The sequence below is a fragment of the Nerophis lumbriciformis genome, linkage group LG27 (assembly GCF_033978685.3).
Source record: "Nerophis lumbriciformis linkage group LG27, RoL_Nlum_v2.1, whole genome shotgun sequence".
NCBI classification, from domain to species: Eukaryota; Metazoa; Chordata; class Actinopteri; order Syngnathiformes; family Syngnathidae; genus Nerophis; species Nerophis lumbriciformis.
In genome coordinates, this window is record NC_084574.2 from 6,697,501 (window position 1) to 6,722,010 (window position 24,510).

Consider the following 24,510-nt stretch of genomic DNA (forward strand, 5'->3'; position numbering starts at 1 on the left):
CCGATTCTGGCCTATCCGAGCATGTATTAAAGTTATTTAGCCTACTTAGTTGTCAGAATCATGTTGAAAAGGGTTTTAGTACTCTTGATAACAACTAGCCAGCTGAATTAGGGGAGTTTGAATAATACACAATGGTTGGTAACAAGAAACTGACCTGTTTATTCAAGGATAAACACAGAATAGACAAAATTATACATGACAAACAGAAATGGCATCATTGAACTAGGCCTGGGCGATATGGCCTTTTTTTAATATTGCGATATTTTAAGGCCATATTGCGATACACGATATATAGCTCGATATTTTGCCTTAGCCTTGAATGAACCCTTGATGCATATAATCACAGCAGTATGATGATTCTATGTGTCTACATTAAAACATTCTTCTTCATACTGCATTAATATATGCTACTTTTAAACTTTCATGCAGAGAAGGAAATCACAACTAAAAAAATCACAATTTTTTTCATACGGTGTTGATGTGGAAATGTTTGCCTCGGCATTTTGATGGTGTGGGCGTGTGGCACCGAATGGAGATAAGCGTCTCGACAGACGTCACAATATTTGAACAATGATGACGAAAACTGTTTTCTCTGTCGTGTCCGTGTGTCGAAAATTGTTATGCGCTTATTTTTTTATTTGATTTTGTGCGTGGCATAGATTTGCCGTGCGCAGAGGACGCTTGAGCAGTGCGCAATTGCACAGGCGCGCACCTTAGAGGGAACGTTGCTCGCACGGCTGTGCTGGCATCACAGCTAACGTTAGCCATGCTGCTACCTCTCTGCTGGGAGAGGGCGTATACGTATGTGACGTATGACGTGACAGTATGTGACGTGTGTAAGAAGGTGCGCTTGCTGTCTGTGAGAGGGAGACACAGGAAAGAGTGAGAAGAGCCTGTCGTGTAATGCCAGCAGCTAAAAGCAACTGCGTGAGAATCCACAGACCTGTGGATGTGTTGAAGGTGTGCTGGAAAATGCGGAACGGAAATTAGGGAGCAGCAGAAAAGTGGAATGTATTATTTAAATCGGTGCGGAGTTTTTTTTTTAAAACTGGATCTGGATCGATATTTTCCCATGCCTTGCCGATACGCATTTTTTGGCAAATATCGGCGGCCGATCCGATCCAAATATCAGATCGGGACATCCCTAACGTACGCTGTAAGAAAAACATGTAGATTTCAGAGTAAAGTTTACCTGCCGAAATTTTACCAAAAAATGTACCATGTTTTTTAACAATGTATACTGTAAATATAAATGGGAAAACAGTACCACTGTTTTACTGTAAAATCTACAGTTGTTGTTTTAATGGTGTATTACTGTAAACAGAAAATCATTACTACACATTTTTTTTGTTTTGTGTTTTTACGGTAAAATTCTGGCAACTGAGCTACCAGTTTTTTACCGAAAAATAATTTTTACATTGTACAATTTGATGGCTAAGTTGCTTCAAAATCATGAGTAAGCAGATTTAAAGTACTTATTTTGATCTTTGGAATGTGTGATGATATAATATGTGTTGCAATATTAGATTAAGTTTAAAATATATGACATTGCATACAGTAGATGTTTTTGTTTTTTTTCTGTCAAAATAGAAAGTTGACTACATTTATAAACAAATAGACTAGGGGTGTAACTGTACACAAAAATTTCGGTTCGGTACGTACCTGGGTTTAGAGGTCACGGTTCGGTTAATTTTCGGTACAGTAAGAAAACAACAAAATATACATTTTTGGGTTATTTATTTACCAAATTTGCAAAATCTTCCACCAAAAATATTTTTCTTAGTGTAATATTTGATGTGAAGTAATGGGAACCTTGGATAGGTCAATAATTCATAATAACATTGATTTTGATTCAATATTATGTTTTGAGCAATGACAGTTTTGTCAATACTTGGTCCTGGGTGTTTGCTTTTCCGGGATGCAACGGAAAGTTGGCTCGGGCGAGACGGGAATGTAAGTACATGATTTATTTAATATATCAAAAAAAAGTACAAACGAAAAGCGCGCACAGTGGCGGAGGTACAAAACTAGACTATAAACACAAAACTTGCACATTGGCAGAAACTATGAACAATTAAACAAAACACTAACTGTGGCTTAGTAAACAAAAACTAACTTGGCATGGAACCGGCATGAAAAAAGAGTAGCAAGGGTCATAAGGGTGTGGAGAGTGTGCAGGAGCATAAATGCGGGGATGCAACGGAAAGTTGGCACGGGCGAGACGGGAATGAAGGTACATGATTTATTTAATATATTAAAAAAAAGTGCAAACGAAAAGCGCGCACAGTGGCGGAGAATAAACTATGAAACCAAAAGACTATAGCAAAAAAGTACAAACGAAAAACACGCACAATGGCGGAGAACAAACTATGAAACCAAAAAGACTATAAACATGGAACAAAAACTTACTTGGCTTGGACAAAAATAGTTGCATGAAGAATGGACATGGAAAGAATGGACAGAGCATAAATGTGGTGAGGTCGTCAGAACGAACAACAGAAAATGAAAAGCTTAAATAACACAGACATGATTAACGAAAACAGGTGCGTGACTCAAAACGTGAAACAGGTGCGTGACGTGACAGGTGAAAACTAATGGTTGCTATGGTGACAAACAAGAGTGCACAATGAGTCCAAACGTGGAACAGGTGAAACTAATGGGTAATCATGGAAACAAGACAAGGGAGTGAAAAGCCTTAAACTAAACAAAACATGACTTAAAACAAAACATGATTACACAGACATGACAAGTTTGAAAGAAAAAAACAAAGAGCTTTGTTTTATTAGTCAACATTGCAACTTTTTCTAAATGACATTTAACCTTTAAGCTTTTTTATTTCACTTTTGTTATGTTTTTGTTTATTTTAATAGTATTTTTAGAATCTGCCGTGGGCCTTTAAAACATTAGCTGTGGGCCGCAAATGGCCTCTGGGGCACACTTTTGACACCCCTGCTATAGATAATAAAAATTTAAATGTGATAAATCTATGGATAAAAAGCAGAGCCTGGCGACGCATGCGCGTTTATCATAACTCTCTCTCTCTCTCTGTCTCTGCCCCTCCCTCACCAATGCTGCTGCGCGCACAATTTGTTTTGTTTTTAACCCCTTCTTAACCCTGAACGTACATTGAAAATACACGCAACCCTAACTCAAAATGCCGGACATTTGAGGCATTTAAGAAACTCCGCCCTGACAGCTTCGCAAAAGAGGACATGTCCGGTGAAAAGAGGACGTATGGTCAGTCTATCCTAGCCCGTTAGCTGCTAGCATGCCGTGTGTTGTGCCTCGGTGTGCATTGTTTACACAACGTGCGTTATGCTACTTAATATGTCCGTGTGGAAACTCGTTCGGTACACCTCCGAACCGAACCGGAACCCCCGTACCGAAACGGTTCAATACAAATACACGTACCGTTACACCCCTATTCAATAGCCATATACCCCATTGGTATTGCATGCGTAAAAAAGTTTGCGATGTTACCAGACTGGAATGGTACTCTGGTGGCCATCAGACTGCTCCCGCCAGGGTATCATCTGATGGTCAACTACCTGCCTGGTCTTGCTCATGTGAGCAGGACTGGTGGTCTAAAAGCCAGTCTTTGGACTGCTTGTGAGAAGCTGTGAAAACTAGAGTTGTTCTTTAGATTGTCATGTTGAAAGTGCAATTTTAATGTATTAATTCAAACAAAAAGAGTGAAGGTTATGTCAACTAAAATAATCGGTTATTTCAACTATTTCCCATAAAATACGCAATAATACTATAAAGTAGACCTAGGCAAATTAAGGCCCGGGGGCCACATGTGGCCCGTTAAGCTTTTCAATCTGGCCCGCCGGACATTCCCCCAAAACATTTTTTAGATGTTTAAGATGTAAAGTGTAGCTGCCATTATGATGTGCACTCATCTTTTCTAATGACCGTAAGTCTTCTACTATACAAAGTATTTCAATTAGGGATGTCCGATAATGGCTTTTTGCCGATATCCGATATTCCGATATTGTCCAACTTTTTAATTACCGATACCGATATCAACCGATATATACAGTCGTGGAATTAACACATTATTATGCCTAATTTGGACAACCAGGTATGGTGAAGATAAGGTACTTTAAAAAAAAAAAATTATAAAATAAAATAAGATAAATACATTAAAAACATTTTCTTGAATAAAAAAGAAAGTAAAACAATATAAAAACAGTTAAAGTTAAAAGTTAAAGTAGGTGTGGTGAAATGTGTCCTCTGCATTTGACCCATCCCCTTGTTCACCCCCTGGGAGGTGAGGGGAGCAGTGGGCAGCAGCGGTGCCGCGCCCGGGAATCATTTTTGGTGATTTAACCCCCAATTCCAACCCTTGATGCTGAGTGCCAAGCAGGGAGGTCATGGGTCCCATTTTTATAGTCTTTGGTATGACTCGGCCGGGGTTTGATCTCAACCTACCGATCTCAGGGCGGACACTCTAACCACTAGGCCACTGAATAGTTACATTGAAACTAGTAATTAATGAAAATGACTGTATTCCTTGCAGACTGTATTGATATATATTGATATATAATGTAGGAACCAGAATATTAATAACCCTTTTGTGTGGGGGAGGGAGGTTTTTTGGGTCGGTGCACTAATTGTAAGTGTATCTTGTGTTTTTTATGTTGATTTAATAAAAAAATTAATTAAAAAAAGACCGATAATAAAAAAAAAAACGATACCGATAATTTCCGATGTTACATTTTAACGCATTTATCGGCTGATAATATCGGCAATGGTTGGAATCTTAGACTTAGACTTAGACAAACTTTAATGATCCACAAGGGAAATTGTTCAACAATCTGCGCTTATGGATGATTTACCAGTTACTATGGTCATCTAATTAGTTACTATGGTCATCTAATTAGTTACTATGGTCATCTAATTAGTTACTATGGTCATCTAATTAGTTACTATGGTCATCTAATTAGTTACTATGGTCATCTACGTCACAGCAGCTCAGACGAGGCACCAAGCAGTGTGGGCGGGAAGCGTTTCCACAGACGCGGAAGGAGATTTTCACAACAAAGTTCTAAAGCTTAGTGATATATCACATACATCAGATTGTAGGTGGGTTTATTTTGTACCCTTCGCCTTCATGTTTCACGGTTTGTTGCATTTTTGTTGCGTTTCACTTGATTGTAAAATATGTCAATCGAAAGGGGGTGTGACATTCATATTTTGTCAATATTCAGTGTTTTATAGTCATACTTGCCAACCCTCCCGAATTTTCCGGGGGACTCCCGAAATTCAGCGCCTCTCCCGAAAACCTCCCCGGACAAATATTCTCCTGAAAATCTCCCGATTTTCAGCCGGCGATGGAGGCCACGCCCCCTCCAGCTCCATGCGGACCTGAGTGAGGACAGCCTTTTTTCACTACGGGAGGACAACAGGGTGACAAGAACTAAATCATCCAGACTAGAGATACATTGTATTATTATGTTTATCTTACCTAAAAATAAATAGATATTTATTAATTAAAAAAAAAAAAAAAAACTAAACACATTTTTACTATATTTTGCTAAAAACATCAAAATTTATTGTATTTTAATTTTTATTTTTTCTGACTCCTTATTACATCCAGCCATAGAATTTTACATTAAAATAAACATATTTGAAATAATTAATTTTAAATTATCATAATAATTCATTTAAAATGACCATATTTAATTGTTAAAATAATTGCTTGTTTATCAACAACTTTAGCATTTTATTCATTACATTTTGAAGCTCTCAGAAGCCAAGTTATGTTATATTCCTTAATATTTATTTATGCAAGTTTGAAGTATCAATTATCCAAACACAGTTTTGTTTGCACATTTTCAGGATATATATATATATATATATATATATATATATATATATATATATATATGTGTATATATGTATGAAATACTTGACTTGGTGAATTCTAGCTGTCAATATACTCCTCCCCTCTTAACCACGCCCCCAACCACGCCCCGCCCCACCCCCGACCACGCCCCCACCTCCCGAAATCGGAGGTCTCAAGGTTGGCAAGTATGTTTATAGTTTATAGAAAATTTTAAAATTCCATTAAGTTTTTTAAGGCGGTCATAACGTTTTTAGCATTCAATCAGACATTATTGTGAGGTTTTGTATTAGTGTTCCTAAAAATAGATATACCGGCCCTCAGACACATTTTTTTCTCTAAATGTGGCCCCCGAGTCAATATAATTGCCCAGGCCTGCTATAAAGTGTGATTTATCTGTTTACTCGATTAATTGAACACACTAATCAATAAATGACTCGATTACTAAAATAATCGATAGCTGCGGCCTTAAAACTCCTGCCTCTTATTAGCACTCTTTATTGAAGTCTCACAGAATTGAATACCACATTTTGTCACACAGTGGCCTCCGATTTTAAAAATGCTCTTCCTCAAATATTCGCATCTGCAAAGCTTAAATTTACGGTGAAGTCCCGTTATATCACACAACATCCCAAAACTAAAAAAAATAAGCAAAACATAGACGGACACGTACCGTAATCCTTTAATGCTAGTCTTAGAGTGCTTTGATTCTGTATAAGTGGCCTCTGCTCTTATAGAATCGCCCAGTGTGTCGTCCACTTCATTTAGTAAACGCCGCACCTTGACAGGCATCAGCAGGCTTTTGTTAGCTTTGGTCTTAACAGGTGGCACCATGTGTCAGAGTGGACGTCCTGCAGAGTAGACGTGCAATCTGTAAAGCTGAAGTTAACCGTGAAGTTCCAGTGTGTGCAGCACTTTTGTTTCACTTCAGAGATAACACAGACTAACAATACAGAAGTCATTGCAGTGATATATTTCTGTAATGGCACAATACAATGTGAAATCGGCATTAGGGAGGGGTACCTTTTAAGCGCCTAATTTGGCACTAACCGTTAGCTTAGTGTTCCAAAGAATTAGAAAACTGATCAGGAATGAACAGTGTTGCCAACTTAGCGAGTTTGAGTCTACTGTATATTGAGCAAGTATTCCGACTCCTCCAGATATTTTTTTACAAAAAACAAACAACTGAAAAGACTGACTTTAAAGGGTTCCTGTTATGCAAAACCAACTTTTCTTACCTTCTGGTACCTGTTTTGTGTATTTGAGACCATAAAGCAGTGGTTGTTAACCTGGGTTCGATCGAACCCTAGGGGTTCGGTGAGTTGGCCTCAGAGGTTCGGCAGAGCCTCCGCCACGGAGGTAAAGACACATCCGACTCATGAATTGATTAACGTGGACCCCGACTTAAACAAGTTGAAAAACTTATTCGGGTGTTTACATTTAGTGGTCAATTGTACGGAATATGTACTGTACTGTGCAATCTACTCATAAAAGTTTCATTCAATCAATCAATCGTGTAAATAAAAACTTCTCCCTATCGGCGTATCTGTACTGTAAAGGTAACATTTGAATGACAATAAAAAGGAAGTCTAAGTCTAAGTATTATGGATACCCTCAAACAATGTTCCCTCTAATTTTCCATCTGATTTGCAGGTGTGTAATTTGTTGTGAGTTCATGCACTGTGTTGGTTTTGTTCTTTGAACAAGGTGATGTTCATGCACGGTTCATTTTGTGCACTAGAAAAAAATACATATAACTTTGTCTTGAATTTTAACAAAAAAATAATAAAACATTGTATTTTCCACTGAAGAAGGGTTCAGTGAATGTGCATATGAAACTGGTGGGGTTCGGTACCTCCAACAAGGTTAAGAACCACTGCCATAGAGGCATGTCTGAGCTAATTCTAGAACAATCTTTATTGAAGTATTATTGTCGCAAAATTATTTTCAAGCACATATCTCAATCTGTGCGTCTGTAATCCAATTTGACTGTCTGTGTGTTAATGTGTGTCTGTATCTTAATGTGTGTACGTGTAATCAGATCCATGTGTGTGTTTCAGTTTATGATTTGTGAGCCTGACTGCATGGACACTTTTAAAACACATTTGATTAATGTACCTTTTAACTATTATTTTTAATCCACTTTTTTTTCCTTTTTAAAATGTTTTATCGAATTGTTGTTTTAATTATTGTATGTTTTGTACAGGGCTTTGTGATTTTTTTCTTTGAAAAGCGCTTTATAAATAACATGTACTTACTTACTTGTCTGTCGGTAACAAGAATCTGTCCATATTTCGATGTGTGTGTGTGTGTGTGTGTGTGTGTGTGTGTGTGTGTGTGTGTGTGTGTGTGTGTGTGTGTGTGTGTGTGTGTGTGTGTGTGTGTGTGTGTGTGTGTGTGTGTGTGTGTGTGTGTGTGTGTGTGTAATCTAGAGATGCGAGGATAGGCAATTATTTCATCCGCAACCGCATCACAAAAGTCGTCAACCATCCGCCATTCACCCGATCTAACATTTAATCAGAACTGCACCCGCCCGTTGTTATATATCTAATATAGACGATGCAAGGCATTAGTGAGGTTATAAAGCTTTTGCCTGTTAAAGAAAGGAGACACCAGTGCGCAATCATCTGGGAGCCGCGCTGAGCGCACCTCCAAGCGCGTGGAGGTGCGATGTCCCTCGCACCCGCGGCGGCTCCACCCGGGCTCGCACCCGAGGCTTCAGCGCGCACCGCGGCGGCCATCCTACTCGTCGCGGCCTAGCCCTCGCGGCTCTCGCTGCCGGCGACGGCCGGGTATGGGCCCGACGCTCCAGCGCCATCCATTTTCAGGGCTAGTTGATTCGGCAGGTGGGTTGTTACACACTCCTTAGCGGGTTCCGACTTCCATGGCCACCGTCCACCGCGGAGTGACCCCTGTTACGCGCCCCCGGCAACGGGGGTGGCGGGCAGGTAAGCTGCGCGGGCGGAGACCCCTGTTATGAGCCCCCGGCCACGGGGGTGGCGGGCAGGTAAGCTGCTTACCTGCTGCGCGTGACGCCGGCCGCGGCGAAGGCGGACGAGGCGGGGTGTCGGTGCGGTGGGCGCGGTGGTGACCCTGGATGTGCGTCGGGCCCTTCTCGCGGATCGCCTCAGCTACGGCTCCCGGTGGGGCCCTCTCGGGGGAAGGGGCCTCGGTCCCGGACCCCGGCGAGGCGTCCCTTCTCCGCTCCGTAAAAGTGTCCATCTCTTTTTTTTTTCTTCTTCTGTTGTGGCATATGCTGCAGGTGCCTGCTCGTTTTTCGTATGTGGGTAACAACATTTAACTATGTATATATATTTCCCAATTGGTTTAACTGCCACCCGCCTGAATCTATTTAAAATCTAATTTTTTTTATTTCAACCGCCCGACCCGACCCGCGGATAAAATCTATTATTTTTTTATTTCAACCGCCCGATCCGCGGATAATCCGCGGACTCCGCGGTTGTGTCCGCAAACCGCGCATCTCTAGTGTAATCACAGTTGTGTGACGCAAGAACCTTATAGGCCAGTGGTCCCCAAACTACGTATCCGCCCCGCCAGCGTCCAAAATCCGGCTCGCGGGAAGTCCCTAGTTAAAAAAAAAAAAACATTTTATTTTATTTATTTATTTATTTTGTAATCTGTCCTTTAAAATACATTTTCCCATCGATAACATGACATCATCGCGCTCGCGCCGCAGTGTCGGACAAGCGTGCAGAAAGTGCGCGCTCTTTCAGTCAATTAGTGCGCAAGGAATATATGTATGTATATATATATATATATATATATATATATATATGTATGTATATATATATATATATATATATATATATATATATATATATATATATATATGTATATATATATATGTATATATATGTATATATATATATATATATATATATATGTATGTATATATATATGTATATATGTATGTGTATATATATATATGTATGTGTATATATATGTATGTATATATATATATGTATGTATGTGTATATATATATGTATGTATATATATATGTATGTATATATATATATATATGTATGTATATATATGTATGTGTATATATATATATATATATATGTATATATATATATATGTATGTGTATATATATATGTATATATATATGTATATATATATGTATGTATATATATGTGTATATATATATATATATTTATATATATATATATGTATGTATATATATGTGTATATATATATATATATATATATATATATATATATATATATATATATATATATATATATATATATATATATATATATATATATATATATATATATATATATATATATGTATATATATGTATGTGTGGGGGAAAAAATCACAAGACTATTTCATCTGAAATAGTCTTGTGATTTTTTTTCCCACACATACATATATTGCGCTCTACTACGGTATCGAGCACTATTTTTTGGATAACCTTATTAAGACATATATATATATATATATATATATGTAAATATATGTATGTATATATGTGTATATATATATATATATATGTATATATATGTATGTATATATATGTGTATATATATATGTATGTATATATATCTGTATATATATATATGTGTATATATATGTGTGTATGTATATATATATATATATATATATATATATATATATATATATATATATATATATATATATATATATATATATTAGGGGTGTAACGGTACACAAAAATTTCGGATCGGTACGTACCTCGGTACCTTGTTTTGATTTTCATGTTTTTACTCATTTTCTCAAAATGCCTTACAACCAATTATGCAAATTTCATGATAACATCATCCTCGTGAAATAGTCAGATTCACTTCATTACTCAACAGTAGAGGTGTAACGGTACGTGTATTTGTATTGAAATGTTTCGGTACGGGGGTTCCGGTTTGGTTCGGAGGTGTACCGAACAAGTTTCCACGGACATATTAAGTAGCGTAACGCACGTTGTGTAAACAATGCACACCGAGGCACAACACACGGCATGCTAGCAGCTAACGGGCTAGGATAGACTGACCATACGTCCTCTTTTCACCGGACATGTCCTCTTTTGCGGAGCTGTCAGGGCGGAGTTTCTTAAATGCCTCAAATGTCCGGCATTTTGAGTTAGGGTTGCGTGTATTTCCAATGTACGTTCAGGGTTAAGAAGGGGTTGAAAACAAAACAAATTGTGCGTGTGTAGTGAGTCTTATTCTGCGTTGTGTAATTTTTTTTAAATAAAAGACACTTCACCATGCCCTCGGTTCAGTATTTATTGGCAACCTGTGTTGGAAACATGAAACACACACACACAGGTCTCAACTTTCTGGCGGAGTGATATCTGCTCCTTCTCATTCAAAAGTCTGAAGGAAGAGGAAGTAACATTCATTCATTCATATAAAAATAATAATCAATTCAGTTACATTAACAAAAACGTTTTCTCACAAAATAATAATAATGCACAAATCCACATACCTGTGTTGGAAACATGAAACACACACACACAGGTATCAGCTTTCTGGCGGAGTGATATCTGCTCCTGTGTGATGTAAACACCATGCGTAAATACTACTAAACAATTCACACAGTCGACGCTCTACGTCTAAATAAACGAAATTGTGCATAAAAATTACTCAAAACAACACATCACTTGTACCCACAACAATATTGGGTTAACTTTTCAAGTATCTAGGAACGTTTAGGAAGAATATTTACAATACGAAGAAACACGGAGCAGTGAAGAACTATTACCTTCTCATTCAAAAGTCCGAAGGAAGAGGAAGTAAAGCAATCGAAAAAACAGCAAAGACACTTCCCGCACCGGACAGCCGGTTCTTCAAAATAAAAGCGTTACTTCAAAATAAATATAACACCCTGTCTAGTTCATAATACAGCGCAACAACATCACACTATTACATGTGCAGCAGCATTAGTGAGGGAGGGGCAGAGACAGAGAGAGAGAGAGTTATGATAAACGCGCATGCGTCGCCAGGCTCTGCTTTTTATCCATAGATTTATCACATTTCATTTTTTATTATCTATAGCAGGGGTGTCAAAAGTGTGCCCCGGAGGCCATTTGCGGCCCACAGCTAATGTTTTAAAGGCCCACGGCACATTCTAAAAATACTATTAAACAAACAAAAACATAACAAAAGTGAAATAAAAAAGCTTAAAGGTTAAATGTCATTTAGAAAAAGTTGCAATGTTGACTAATAAAACAAAGCTGGTTTTTTTTTTTCTTTCAAACTGTCATTGCTCAAAACATAATATTGAATCAAAATCAATGTTATTATGAATTATTGACCTATCCAAGGTTCCCATTACTTCACATCAAATATTCCACTAAGAAAAATATTTTTGGCGGAAGATTTTGCAAATTTGGTAAATATTTTTATTTTTTATTTTTTTTTATTTTTATTTTTATTTTTATTTTTTTATTTTTTTTGTGTCCTGTCCAGCTTCTCAGGCAAATCATATAGTTGATGTAGATGCCTCAGATTTACTTTACAAAAGAGAAGTGTAGGATACTTCTCTTGTTGCCTTATTTGTATTTGACTTTATTAAATGTATTTATATTATCATTTAGTGCAGCCGGGCCGGAGCAGGAGGGGATAGAAAGAGAAAAAAAAAGAAGACAGAGGGGGGAATTGTGGGGACAAGAGGGGGATTAGACAGAGAGACAAAAACAACAACAGCAAACAACAACAACAATAGAGCAACATCAGCAAATACGACATGTACAAATATGATGGTAAAAGTAATAGCAAATAAGCAGTTAGCGAAAAATGAAAAATAATACAGAAATGACAAACAGCATTATTACACTACAAATGGATCAATACAAATACCAATAGAAATAGCGCTATTGATAATGAACAATACCAATAATTTACCTTTATTATCAACAATACAGTTGTTTAAATGCAACAATACATATACGTAATGATAACTTGAGATACGAAAGAATGCAGAAAAATGGAGGGGGAGAAAGAGAAGCAACCTACCGTATTTTCCGCACTATAAGCCGCCCCGGGTTATTAGCCGCACCTTCAATGAATGGCATATTTCAAAACTTTGTTCACCTATAAGCCGCCCCGGGTTATAAGCCGCGCCTACGCTGCGCTAAAGGGAATGTCAAAAAAACAGTCAGATAGGTCAGTCAAACTTTAATAATATATTACAAACCAGCGTTCTAACAATTCTTCTTCAGTGTCTGAATTAAAAAGTTGGGCGAATACGGCATCCAAAATGGCCGGCTCCGTCTCGTCGAAGTCATTAGAGTCAATGTTGCTGTTAGTAGTTCCGTGAATCCTGCCTTCTGGAAAGCTCGGACCACAGTTGAGACCGATATATTCGCCCAGGCATTTACAATCCACTGGCAGATGTTGGCGTATGTCGTCCGGCGCTGTCTCCCTGTCTTAGTGGCGCAGGTCATCTTTTGCTTCCTCTACCTACGCACCATTTATGTTCACTTCTCTTGCTGCTGCTCTATTTCCGTGTTCTACTGCGTGACTTATTGCCTTGAGTTTGAATTCTGCGTTGTACGCGTGTCTCTTAGTAGGAGCCATTTTGTGGTCTTTACAGATGTAAACACACAAATGAAATGAAACGTAATATCCGCGCGCTTCTTCTTCTATGGGGGCGGGTGGTTGCTTACAGTAGAAGAAGAAGCGCTTCCTCTTCTATGGGGGCGGGTGCTTACCTTGGCGGTTGCTTACCGTAGAAGAAGAAGCGCTTCCACTTCTACGGGGAAAAAAGATGGCGGCTGTTTACCGTAGTTGCGAGACCTAAACTTTATGAAAATTAATCTTAATATTAATCCATATATAAAGCGCACCGGGTTATAAGCCGCACTGTCAGCTTTTGAGAAAATTTGTGGTTTTTAGGAGCGGCTAATAGTGCGGAAAATACGGTACATTAACCTTGTAGATTGTTATAGTCACAATAGGTTAAGCTTTGTCAGTGTGCCATGTGTTACACCCAGTTTACCCTAGGGCAACAACGTTAATATATGTTTGATGAAACGTAAATAAATAACCCAAACATTTATATTTTGTTGTTTTCTTACTGTACCGAAAATGCACCGAACCGTGACCTCTAAACAGACGTACATACCGAACTGAAATTTTTGTGCACCGTTACACCCCTACTCAACAGCAACACAGGGGAAAAAGATGTTGAAATTCCAGCTATTTTCCCTTTTTTTTTTTCTCTAATTCTGGACGTTAGAAAGTGGATTTTGTTTTCCACTGTGCGGTATTTCTACAGTTAGGTTTCATCTCTGACAGCGCAGCCAAGACCTTTCTTCCTTCCCTCTTTGTCAAGCATGCTGTGTCGTGCGCCTGCCGTCCTCAATAATGCATCCGGGGGGGGGGCGTGCGTACCATCACCGTGGGGGGCGCCTGGTGTTTGTATGTGACCAGAAGCACTGGCGGATCACAGCAAACATCCCTTTTCCCGTTGACTTTCCACGACACCTCACACATTTGTAGCTTGCCACTCTCTTTGCCTCTATGGAGGGACCCCTTCTTCTCGGAATGAAAAGACATGTCTAGACACCTCTGAAATATACATTTCAACACACACAGGGACCGGGGGCTGCTTCGACTTAAAGAAGCCGGGGAGAAAAAAAAGAGAAGAATTTCAAAGTACACCGACGTGTCCTCAGTCAATATCCGGCACTGTGGCGCTGCTTTATTTATGAAGGTGCTGCTTTCATCTTTAGCACTGTTGTCTATCAGCCGCATCAAGTGTCCGCACGCGCTCTCTCTCCGTTCTTAACGCTGCCGTTATCATTACAATGCACGCATGTTTGATGAACAATATTGCTGCAACAAGCGGCAGAACAAAGGGAACAAACGTGGCGAGTGATCAGAGTGTTTCCTAGCCTTTTTTCCTCATAAATACAGATCACTCGCCGGCGAGACCCGACACCGTACCGTGTATCCCTCATTCTTTTTCATCCTCTATTCTTTTTGGGCTGCACAAGAAGACGAAGGGAACATCTAAAATAAATGTTGTCCGTCTAATTGCCATTAGAGGGAGCCGCCGGGGGCCCTTATTGGCGCTCTTCATCTTTAAGTCAACACCAGACAGTCATCCGAAAGGTTCAATATGGGTTTTCTCATTAATGGCCAAATCCATGGGGTAGCGCCGGTAGCAGCACCACCACGCTTTCTGCAAAGTCCCCGGGCAAAACTCCCCTCTTATTTAATTTAATGTCACTCCGATAGGACAAGCTCACATTTATTCAGCTAGTCTGGCCTCGGGCTGCGGTCCACCAAGGGAGACAGGGACATTTACTTACACCAAAGTGTTTGCCTGAGCGTTGCATCATCTGTTTGGTGAAGAAACACCAGTCATTGCCAGAAAATGACTAGATCTCGGAAACACAACAAAAAAAACCAATATACTGCATCCTTTACCTTTTTTTTCACGGTCTATTTCAATCAATCAATCAATCAATCAATCAATGTTTATTTATATAGCCCTAAATCACAAGTGTCTCAAAGGGCTGCACAAGCCACAACGACATCCTCGGTACAGAGCCCACATAAGGGCAAGGAAAAACTCACCCCAGTGGGACGTCGATGTGAATGACTATGAGAAACCTTGGAGAGGACCGCATATGTGGGTAACCCCCCCCCTCTAGGGGAGACCGAAAGCAATGGATGTCGAGTGGGTCTGACATAATATTGTGAGAGTCCAGTCCATAGTGGATCCAACATAATAGTAAGAGTCCAGTCCATAGTGGGGCCAGCAGGACACCATCCCGAGCGGAGACGGGTCAGCAGCGCAGAGATGTTCCCAGCCGATGCACAGGCGAGCGGTCCACCCCGGGTCCCGACTCTGGACAGCCAGCACTTCATCCATGGCCACCGGACCTGTGCCCACCCTCCCTCCACAAGGGATAGAGGGGAGCAGAGGAGAGAAGAAAAGAAACGGCAGATCAACTGGTCTAAAAAAGGGGGGCTATTTAAAGGCTAGAGTATACAAATGAGTTTTAAGATGGGACTTAAATGCTTCTACTGAGGTAGCATCTCTAATTGTTACCGGGAGGGCATTCCATAGTACTGGAGCCCCAATAGAAAACGCTCTATAGCCCGCAGACTTTTTTTGGGCTCTGGGAATCACTTCTTCTTTGAACGCAGATTTCTTGCCGGGACATATGGTACAATGCAATCGACAAGATAGGACGGAGCTAGACCGTGTAGTATTTTATACGTAAGTAGTAAAACCTTAAAGTCACATCTTAAGTGCACAGGAAGCCAGTGCAGGTGAGCCAGTATAGGTATATATGTATATATATATATATATATATATGTATATAAAGGTATATACAGTATAGGCGTAATATGATCAAACTTTCTTGTTCTTGTCAAAAGTCTAGCAGCCGCATTTTGTACCAACTGTAATCTTTTAATGCTAGACATAGGGAGACCCGAAAATAATACGTTACAGTAGTCGAGACGAGACGTAACGAACGCATGAATAATGATCTCAGCGTCGCTAGTGGATAAAATAGAACGAATTTTAGCGATATTACGGAGATGAAAGAAGGCCGTTTTAGTTATTTCAATCTCCTTCATTCTGGTGTGTCCAAACGGCGGCCCGAAGGCCCTTTGTGGCCTGTAGCTGATTTTTTCTCATTGTCCTGCATCCAAATACAAATAATACAAATACAAATGCCGTATTTTTCGGAGTATAAGTCGCTCCGGAGTATAAGTCGCACCGGCCGAAAATGCATAATAAAGAAGGAAAAAACATATATAAGTCGCACTGGAGTATAAGTCGCATTTTTGGGGGAAATGTATTTGATAAAAGCCAACACCAAGAATAGACATTTGAAAGGCAATTTAAAATAAATAAAGAATAGGCTGAATAAGTGTACGTTATATGAGGCATAAATAACCAACTGGTATGTTAACGTAACATATTATGGTAAGAGTCATTCAAATAACTAACATATAGAACATGCTATACGTTTACCAAACAATCTGTCACTCCTAATCGCTAAATCCCATGAAATCTTATACGTCTAGTCTCTTACGTGAATGAGATAAATAATATTATTTTATATTTTACGGTAATGTGTTAATAATTTCACACATAAGTCGCTCCTGAGTATAAGTCGCACCCCCGGCCAAACTATGAAAAAAACTGCGACTTATAGTCCGAAAAATACGGTACACTCTTTCTATCTCCATATCATCAATTCTTATGTGAGACTGTATATTATTTTTCCTATTTCCAAAAATTATATATTTTGTTTTATTTAGGTTGATTGATAGTTTATTGGCATCAAACCATTGCTTTAGCATGTGGAGTTCAGTCTCATAGGAGCTGGCCAAGGTCTTGCCCAGAAATCAAATCAACTTTATTTATAAAGCACATTTAAAATTTACCACAGGGGTAGCCAAAGTGCTGTACAATGGGCAGGTTAAAAGATAATACGAGTACCGAGCAAACACAACACAACACAAACAGAACACGATAAAAAATAAATAAATAAAATAGAATAAATAAAAACATAAAAACAGGTTCACAGCAGGTGTATTGGATATCACTCAGTGTTAAAAGCCATGGAATAAAAGTATGTTTTTAAGAGAGATTTAAAAACAGGAAGAGAGGAGGCTTGTCTAACACTCAGAGGTAGGTCGTTCCAGAGCTTGGGAGCAGCAGCGGCGAAAGCTCTGTCACCTCTAAGCTTCAGCCTTGTGTCAGGGACCGTCAGTAGCAGCTGATCTTAAGGATCGGGTGGGGCAGTAAGGCTGAAGGAGGTCGGAGAGATAGGTTGGCGCGAGGTTGTTTAGACATTTAAAAACAAATAAAAAGAGTTTAAAATTGATTCGATAACGCACAGGGAGCCAGTGAAGGGACGCTAATATAGGGGTGATGTGCTCACGTCTGCTGGTCTGTGTTAGCAGACAAGCAGCAGAGTTCTGCAAGAGCTGCAGGCGGGCGAGGGAGGCCTGGCTAATGAACAGTACAGACTTGTATCATCAGCAAAGAGAATACAGTTGAGTTTTTTAAAGACTTTACAGATATCATTAATATACAATATTAACAATTTTGGTCCCAGTACAGAACCTTGGGGTACTCCATGTGTTATAATCTTTTTATCTGAATCTACATTGGTCATATGCACATACTGTTGTCTGCCACCGAGATAACTTTTCAACCAATCTGTTTGTTTGTAGCGTCACTTGCCATTGCGTAGTTGACATGGCACGCCGTACCTCCGTAGAAAGCTGAAAAATCAAACATGTCAGCATTCCTGGTAACAGAAATGAGGAGTGACGTAGGATGCATTTAGTTTGAATCCAAACATCTGGTGCAGCGCGGCCCACCTGCCTCTTTAGGGAATTATTGTCAGCACGCAAACATGTCTGTCATCCGCACCAAGACCCCCTGGTGATGTGTTCTTGCATGTGCCTGCTGCAATCCTGTGCGTAATTTAAACATTTACATTCATTGATTACAGTCTACTAAGCAGTGTCGCTGTTCATTCAAAATGTTGTTTGTCAGCCAGGGAGGGGGGGCGGGGCAGGGCGCCAAGTCCCACTATTTCTCGACAGGGAGCGCCATTTAATATGCGCCTGTTGGGATGCATCTTTAATTCAGCACCTTTACCATCTCCATGCAGCCTGGTGTATTTAGTTGTCATAATGGGCTGTCATGCCTGCTTGCTGCACTGCATGGGGACACTTTAATCCTCTCCTGTCTTCTTGTGCATGCACTGCAAAAAGTCAGTGTTCAAAAACATACAAAAATTAGGGGTATTTTATTTGAACTAAGCAAAATTATCTGCCAATAGAACAAGAAAATTTGGCTTGTCAAGACTTTCCAAAACAAGTAAAATTAGCTAACCTCAATGATCCCAAAAATACCTTAAAACAAGTATATTCTCACTAATAACAAGTGCACTTTTCTTGGTAGAAAATTTTTTTTGACCTTTTTGCTCAATATGTTGAAAAATGTTCTTAAATGAAGTAAATGCTAGTGCCATTATCTTGACATAATGATATGCGCTCGGCATTACATTTCTTGAACGGGGTCTCATAGCCGCTCAGGCAAATCATATTGTCTAAAGATGCATTTTTCCATGGATAACATGACATCATCGCGCCAAGTGCATGCTCTTTCAGTCAATTAGTCCGCATATATACACTTTTTTTTTTTTATTGTAATTTTGAAGAATTTATCTGAATGTGCATGAACTATTTCTGTTCAAAATTGTTTGAAATGTTAAATGTTTAAATATTAACTGTCAGTTTACTGTACTGTGCCAACTGTACTACTATATGAGTACCTATTTTCTATTGTTTCATTGAACATAAAACAGCAAAGTCCATTTGGCTGTCATCTGTTTTAATTACCGTATATGACACAATTGTGTCAAAGTCATGATTTTTTTTTTCATGTTTGAAATAAGAAATGATTACTTTAAAAAAATACTTTAAAATAGGTATATTCTCACTAATAACAACTGCACTTTTCTTGGTAGTAAAAAAAGAGACCTTTTTGCTCAATATGTTGAAAAATATTCTTAAATTAAGTAAATACTAGTGCCATTATTTGGCCATAATGATATTTTTTTTTTCTTTCTTGAAGTAAGAAATGATTACTTTAAAAAAGTAGTTTTATACTTGTGAGTGTTGATGACACAGCTTTGCAACACTTGGTATTCTAGTTTCAAGCATGTTTTACTCAATATAGGTCATCAAATCTCAGCAACAAGCTGTAATATCTTACTGAGATCATTTAGGAGCAAAACACTTAAAACAAGTAAAACACTCTCACATAAAATCTGCTTAGTGAGAAGAATTATCTTATCAGACAGAAAATAAGCAAATATCACCCTTATTTGGGATATTTCATCTTACTTAGATTTCAGTTTTTGCAGTGTGGTCATTCACGCCCAATATATCCTAACTGTGCAGAGCCAGCCACGCCGAGCGAGACGCGGGCATGAAAAAGCAGCTGGTGGACGACCTGAAGACCAGGCTGAAGTTCCTGCAAGAGATGGAGAAGAGCTACCGTGGCCAAGTGGAGGAGCTGGAGAAGAAGGTGCCTTAAGATGCATGACAATGACCACAATCACTTAACTAATGATCCATCCATCCATCCATCTTCTTCCGCTTATCCGAGGTCGGGTCGTGGGGGCAGCAGCCTAAGCAGGGAAGCCCAGACTTCCCTCTCCCCAGCCACTTCGTCCAGCTCCTCCCGGGGGATCCCGAGGCGTTCCCAGGCCAGCCGGGAGACATAGTCTTCCCAATGTGTCCTGGGTCTTCCCCGCGGCCTCCTACCGGTCGGACGTGCCCTAAACACCTCCCTAGGGAGGCGTTCGGGTGGCATCCTGACCAGATGCCCGAACCACCTCATCTGGCTCCTCTCCATGTGAAGGAGCAGCGGCTTTACTTTGAGCTCCTCCCGGATGACAGAGCTTCTCACCCTATCTCTAAGGGAGAGCCCCGCCACCCGGCGGAGGAAACTCATTTCGGCCGCTTGTACCCGTGATCTTGTCCTTTCGGTCATAACCCAAAGCTGTCCTGGTGCCAAGTGCACATATGGACACCCTTATGTTTGAACATGGTGTTCGTTATGGACAATCTGTGACGGGCACAAAAGTCCAATAACAGAACACCGCTCGGGTTCAGATCCGGGCGGCCATTCTTCCCAATCACGCCTCTCCAGGTTTCACTGTCATTGCCAAAATGAGCATTGAAGTCCCCCAGTAAAACGAGGGAATCACCCGGGGGAGCACTCTCCAGTACTCCCTCGAGTGAATCCAAAAAGGGTGGGTACTCTGAGCTGCGGTTTGGCGCGTAAGCGCAAACCACAGTCAGGACCCGTTCCCCCACCCGAAGGCGGAGGGAAGCTACCCTCTCGTCCACCGGGTTGAACTCCAACGTACAGGCTCTGAGCCGGGGGGAAACAAGAATTGCCACCCCAGCCCGTCGCCACTCACTGCCGGCAACGCCAGAGTAGAAGAGAGTCCAGCCCCTCTCGAAAGAACTGGTTCCAGAGCCCTTGCTGTGCGTCGAAGTGAGTCCGACTATATCTAGCCGGAACTTCTCCACCTCGCGCACTAGCTCAGGCTCCTTCCCCCCCAGCGAGGTGACGTTCCACGTCCCAAGAGCTAGCTTCTGTAGCCGAGGATCGGACCGCCAAGTGCCCTGCCTTCGGCTGCCGCCCAGCTCACATCGCACCCGACCTCTATGACCCCTGCTATGGGTGGTGAGCCCATTGGAGGGGGGACCCACGTTGCCTCTTCGGGCTGTGCCCGGCCGGGCCCCACCTTCGGGCCTGGCTCCAGAGGGGGGCCCCGGTGACCCGCGTCCGGGCAAGGGAAATCTGGGTCCTTGGTTTTTATTTTTCATGGAGGTCTTCGAGCTGCTCTTTGTCTGATCCCTCACCTAGGACCAGTTTGTCTTGGGAGACCCTACCAGGGGGCATAAAGCCCCCGGACAACATAGCTCCTAGGATCATTGGGACACGCAAACTCCTCTACCACGTTAAGGTGGCAGCCCAGAGAGGAGTTAACTAATGAATGCTGATTAGTTAATGACGACATTATACTGGAAAAAAATAAGGTAGTCAGAGATGCTGGTTAACATTTAAGTTGTTCTAATCTCAAGTTTCCCCAGAGGAACTCATCTCCCAGGCTGTTAAAAAACATGAATTCTATATACAAGCTAGGGTTGTACAGTATACCAGTATTAGTATAGTACCGCGATACTAATTAATCATTTTTGGTACAATACCGTCTCCGAAACTTACCGCTCCCGCACCCCCCCATTGCTAGTTTACGAGCAGAGGAGCATGTTCGGCAGCACACAATCACAGAGTACTTACAAGCAGACACAGTGTGTAGACAGAAAAGGGAGAACGGACGCATTTTGGCTTAAAAAGTAAAGATGTAGGTGAAGTTATAACACTGAAATGCCCTCAGGAAGAGGTGTTTTAAGACGGCTAATGTCCATCCGCCGTCTGCAGTGTTTTAGCTACTTCTAATTAACAAACCCTGGTCTCCATAGCGACAAATAAAGTACGTTTTTTACAAGTATCATCCCTGCAGGACGTGGAATAGCTAAACCAGGGGTGCTCATTACGTCGATCGCGAGCTACCGGTCGATCTCGGAGGGTGTGTCAGTCGATCACCAGCCAGGCATTAAAAAAATAGTCCTAAAAATGAGCGATCATAAATCTTCACTATGACGTCACTTTCGTCACTTGATTGACATTCACGGCACCCGAGGGTCTTCTGAGATGACGCTGGCTGCTGCCAGCTCATTAAAATGACCGACTGGAAGGCGAGAAACACTTTATTTCAACAGACTCTGGCGCCGTACCTGTCGTCAAAACTCCAAAGACCGACTGCACAGTTGCACAATAAAAGCGCTGCTTCATCCTGCCTGCGCTACCAAAATAAGAGTCTCAGAAAGCTGGCGTGCACAAGCTAGCAAGCTACGGAGTTTGCCGACAATGTATTTCTTGTAAAGTGTATACAAAGGAGTACGGAAGCTGGATAAATAAGATGCCAAAAACCAACCACTTTCATGTGGTATTGGACAGAAAGGAGGACTTTTTTTCTCCTCCATTCGAAAATGCGGACCTTATCAGCTCCACTGTCTGATTCCTATCAATGCAAGTCATCAGAATCAGGTAATACACCAACTTATATTCTTGTCTTCATGAAAGAAAGGAATCTATATGTGTTAATTATGCTTGTATTATCTTTAAACACCTTTAACTTGTAACAATATTAACTATATGTGTTAAACATGCTTGTATTATCTCTAAACACTTTTAACTTATTAACAATATTAACTATATGTTTTAAACATGCTTGTATTATCTTTAAACACCTTTAACTTGTTAACAATATTAACTATATGTGTTAAACATTCTTGTATTATCATTAAACACCTTTAATTTATTAACAATATTAACTATATGTGTTAAACATTCTTGTATTATCATTAAACACCTTTAATTTATTAACAATATTAACTATATGTGTTAAACATGCTTGCATTATCACTAAACATCTTTAACTTGTTAACAATATTAACTATATGTGTTAAACATGCTTGCATTATCTTTAAACACCTTTAACTTATTAACAATATTAACTATATGTGTTAAACATGCTTGTATTATCATTAAACACCTTTAACTTGTTAACAAAAACATATATTTCATAAATAAGTAAATATAAATTATATATATGAATGAGGTAGATCCCCACGACTTGATCAATTGAAAAGTAGCTCGCCTGCAGAAAAAGTGTGAGCACCCCTGAGCTAAACACCCCTATTGACAACATATGAACGTCACACCCCCTCTCGATCGACATATTTTACAATGAAGCGAAACGCAACAAAAATGCCACAAACACAGCAAAATATGAACGCGAAGGGTAAAAAAAACAACCCACCTAGGATCTGATATAATATCTCTTTTCTTGCAGAACTTTGTTGTAAAAAATCTCCTTCCGCGTCTGACCCTGACACCCGCATTTCAGGCTGGCCGCTCTGGAAACACTCTGTGGAAACAAACCAAGCCCACACTTCTCAGTGCCTCGTCTGAACTGCTGTGACTTAGATTACCATAGTAACTAATTAGATGACTGTGGAAGTCTTTGGACCACCCACCACGGACATGACAGCTGCATTCAGGGTTTTGAACAGTGTTTTATTTTTCAATAAAATGTCCTTTTTGTCCATTTCAGCCATATCAACTTCTTCGTTCGCTAACGCTAGCTCTTCCCCCACCTGAGCACACGAATGGTTTCTCTGCTGCTTTTCAGCAAACGTCTTTTTGTGTCTGTCCGTCCATTTCGCTCTCCCTCTCGGCGTGCTCTGCCATCCACCAACAACCCCCCTATCCTTCCCGACTGCTGCCTTTAACAGAGCGACAGGTGATCAGACAAACACTCACAGCTGTGTCATCTACGCACCTGCCGCTAATCTCGAGGCCGGTCCTGACACGCCCTGCTTCTCCGCAGGCCCGCAGGCCACTCCCCCCCCCCACAATGACCATAGTAACTAATTAGATTACCATAATAACTAGTATATCATGCAAAAGCGCAGACTCCAACCATTGAAATACTTAGTATAGTTCAGGGGTCGGCAACCTTTACCAGTCAAAGAGCCATTTTGACCAGTTTCACAAATTATAGAAAACAATGGGAGCCGCAAATTTTTTTTGAAATTTTAACGAAATAACACTGCATTCGAAGTTTTTTTTTTTTTGCTTTGTGCTATGTATAACCAGGGGTCTCAGGCACGCTGCCCACACCTTTATGTGGAATTTTTAAGCTGGTGCGGCACGCGGGTTTTTATTTAATGGCGCTTGACAGCGTCATGCGTGCCGTGATGGTACAGCATATAGCACCCACTACAGTCAGCGTGCCTGATCAGACACACGTTGTAGAAGGCTCCCGCTTTGCTCACGTAAGTAACAGCATGGCATACTTGTTCAACAACCACACAGCTCACAATGACGGTGGCGGTATAAAAAAAAAAACTTTAACACTCTTACTAATAATGCGCCACACTGTGAACCCACACCAAACAAGAATGACAAACACATTTCGGGAGAACATCTGCACCGTAACACAACATAATAGAGATGCGCGGATAGGCAATTATTTCATC

General features: G+C 40.4%; 1 protein-coding gene across 3 annotated transcripts in view; it reads left to right on the top strand.

The window, feature by feature from the left end:
- Positions 1-24,510, top strand: part of cntln (centlein, centrosomal protein) — a 432,451-nt gene that overhangs the window by 305,436 nt on the left and 102,505 nt on the right. For all 3 annotated transcript variants that reach the window (XM_061922942.1, XM_061922945.1, XM_061922943.1), the window contains one exon: positions 19,789-19,915. In XM_061922942.1, the coding sequence (XP_061778926.1) occupies positions 19,789-19,915 (127 nt within the window). The remainder of the gene's footprint in view (positions 1-19,788; positions 19,916-24,510) is intronic.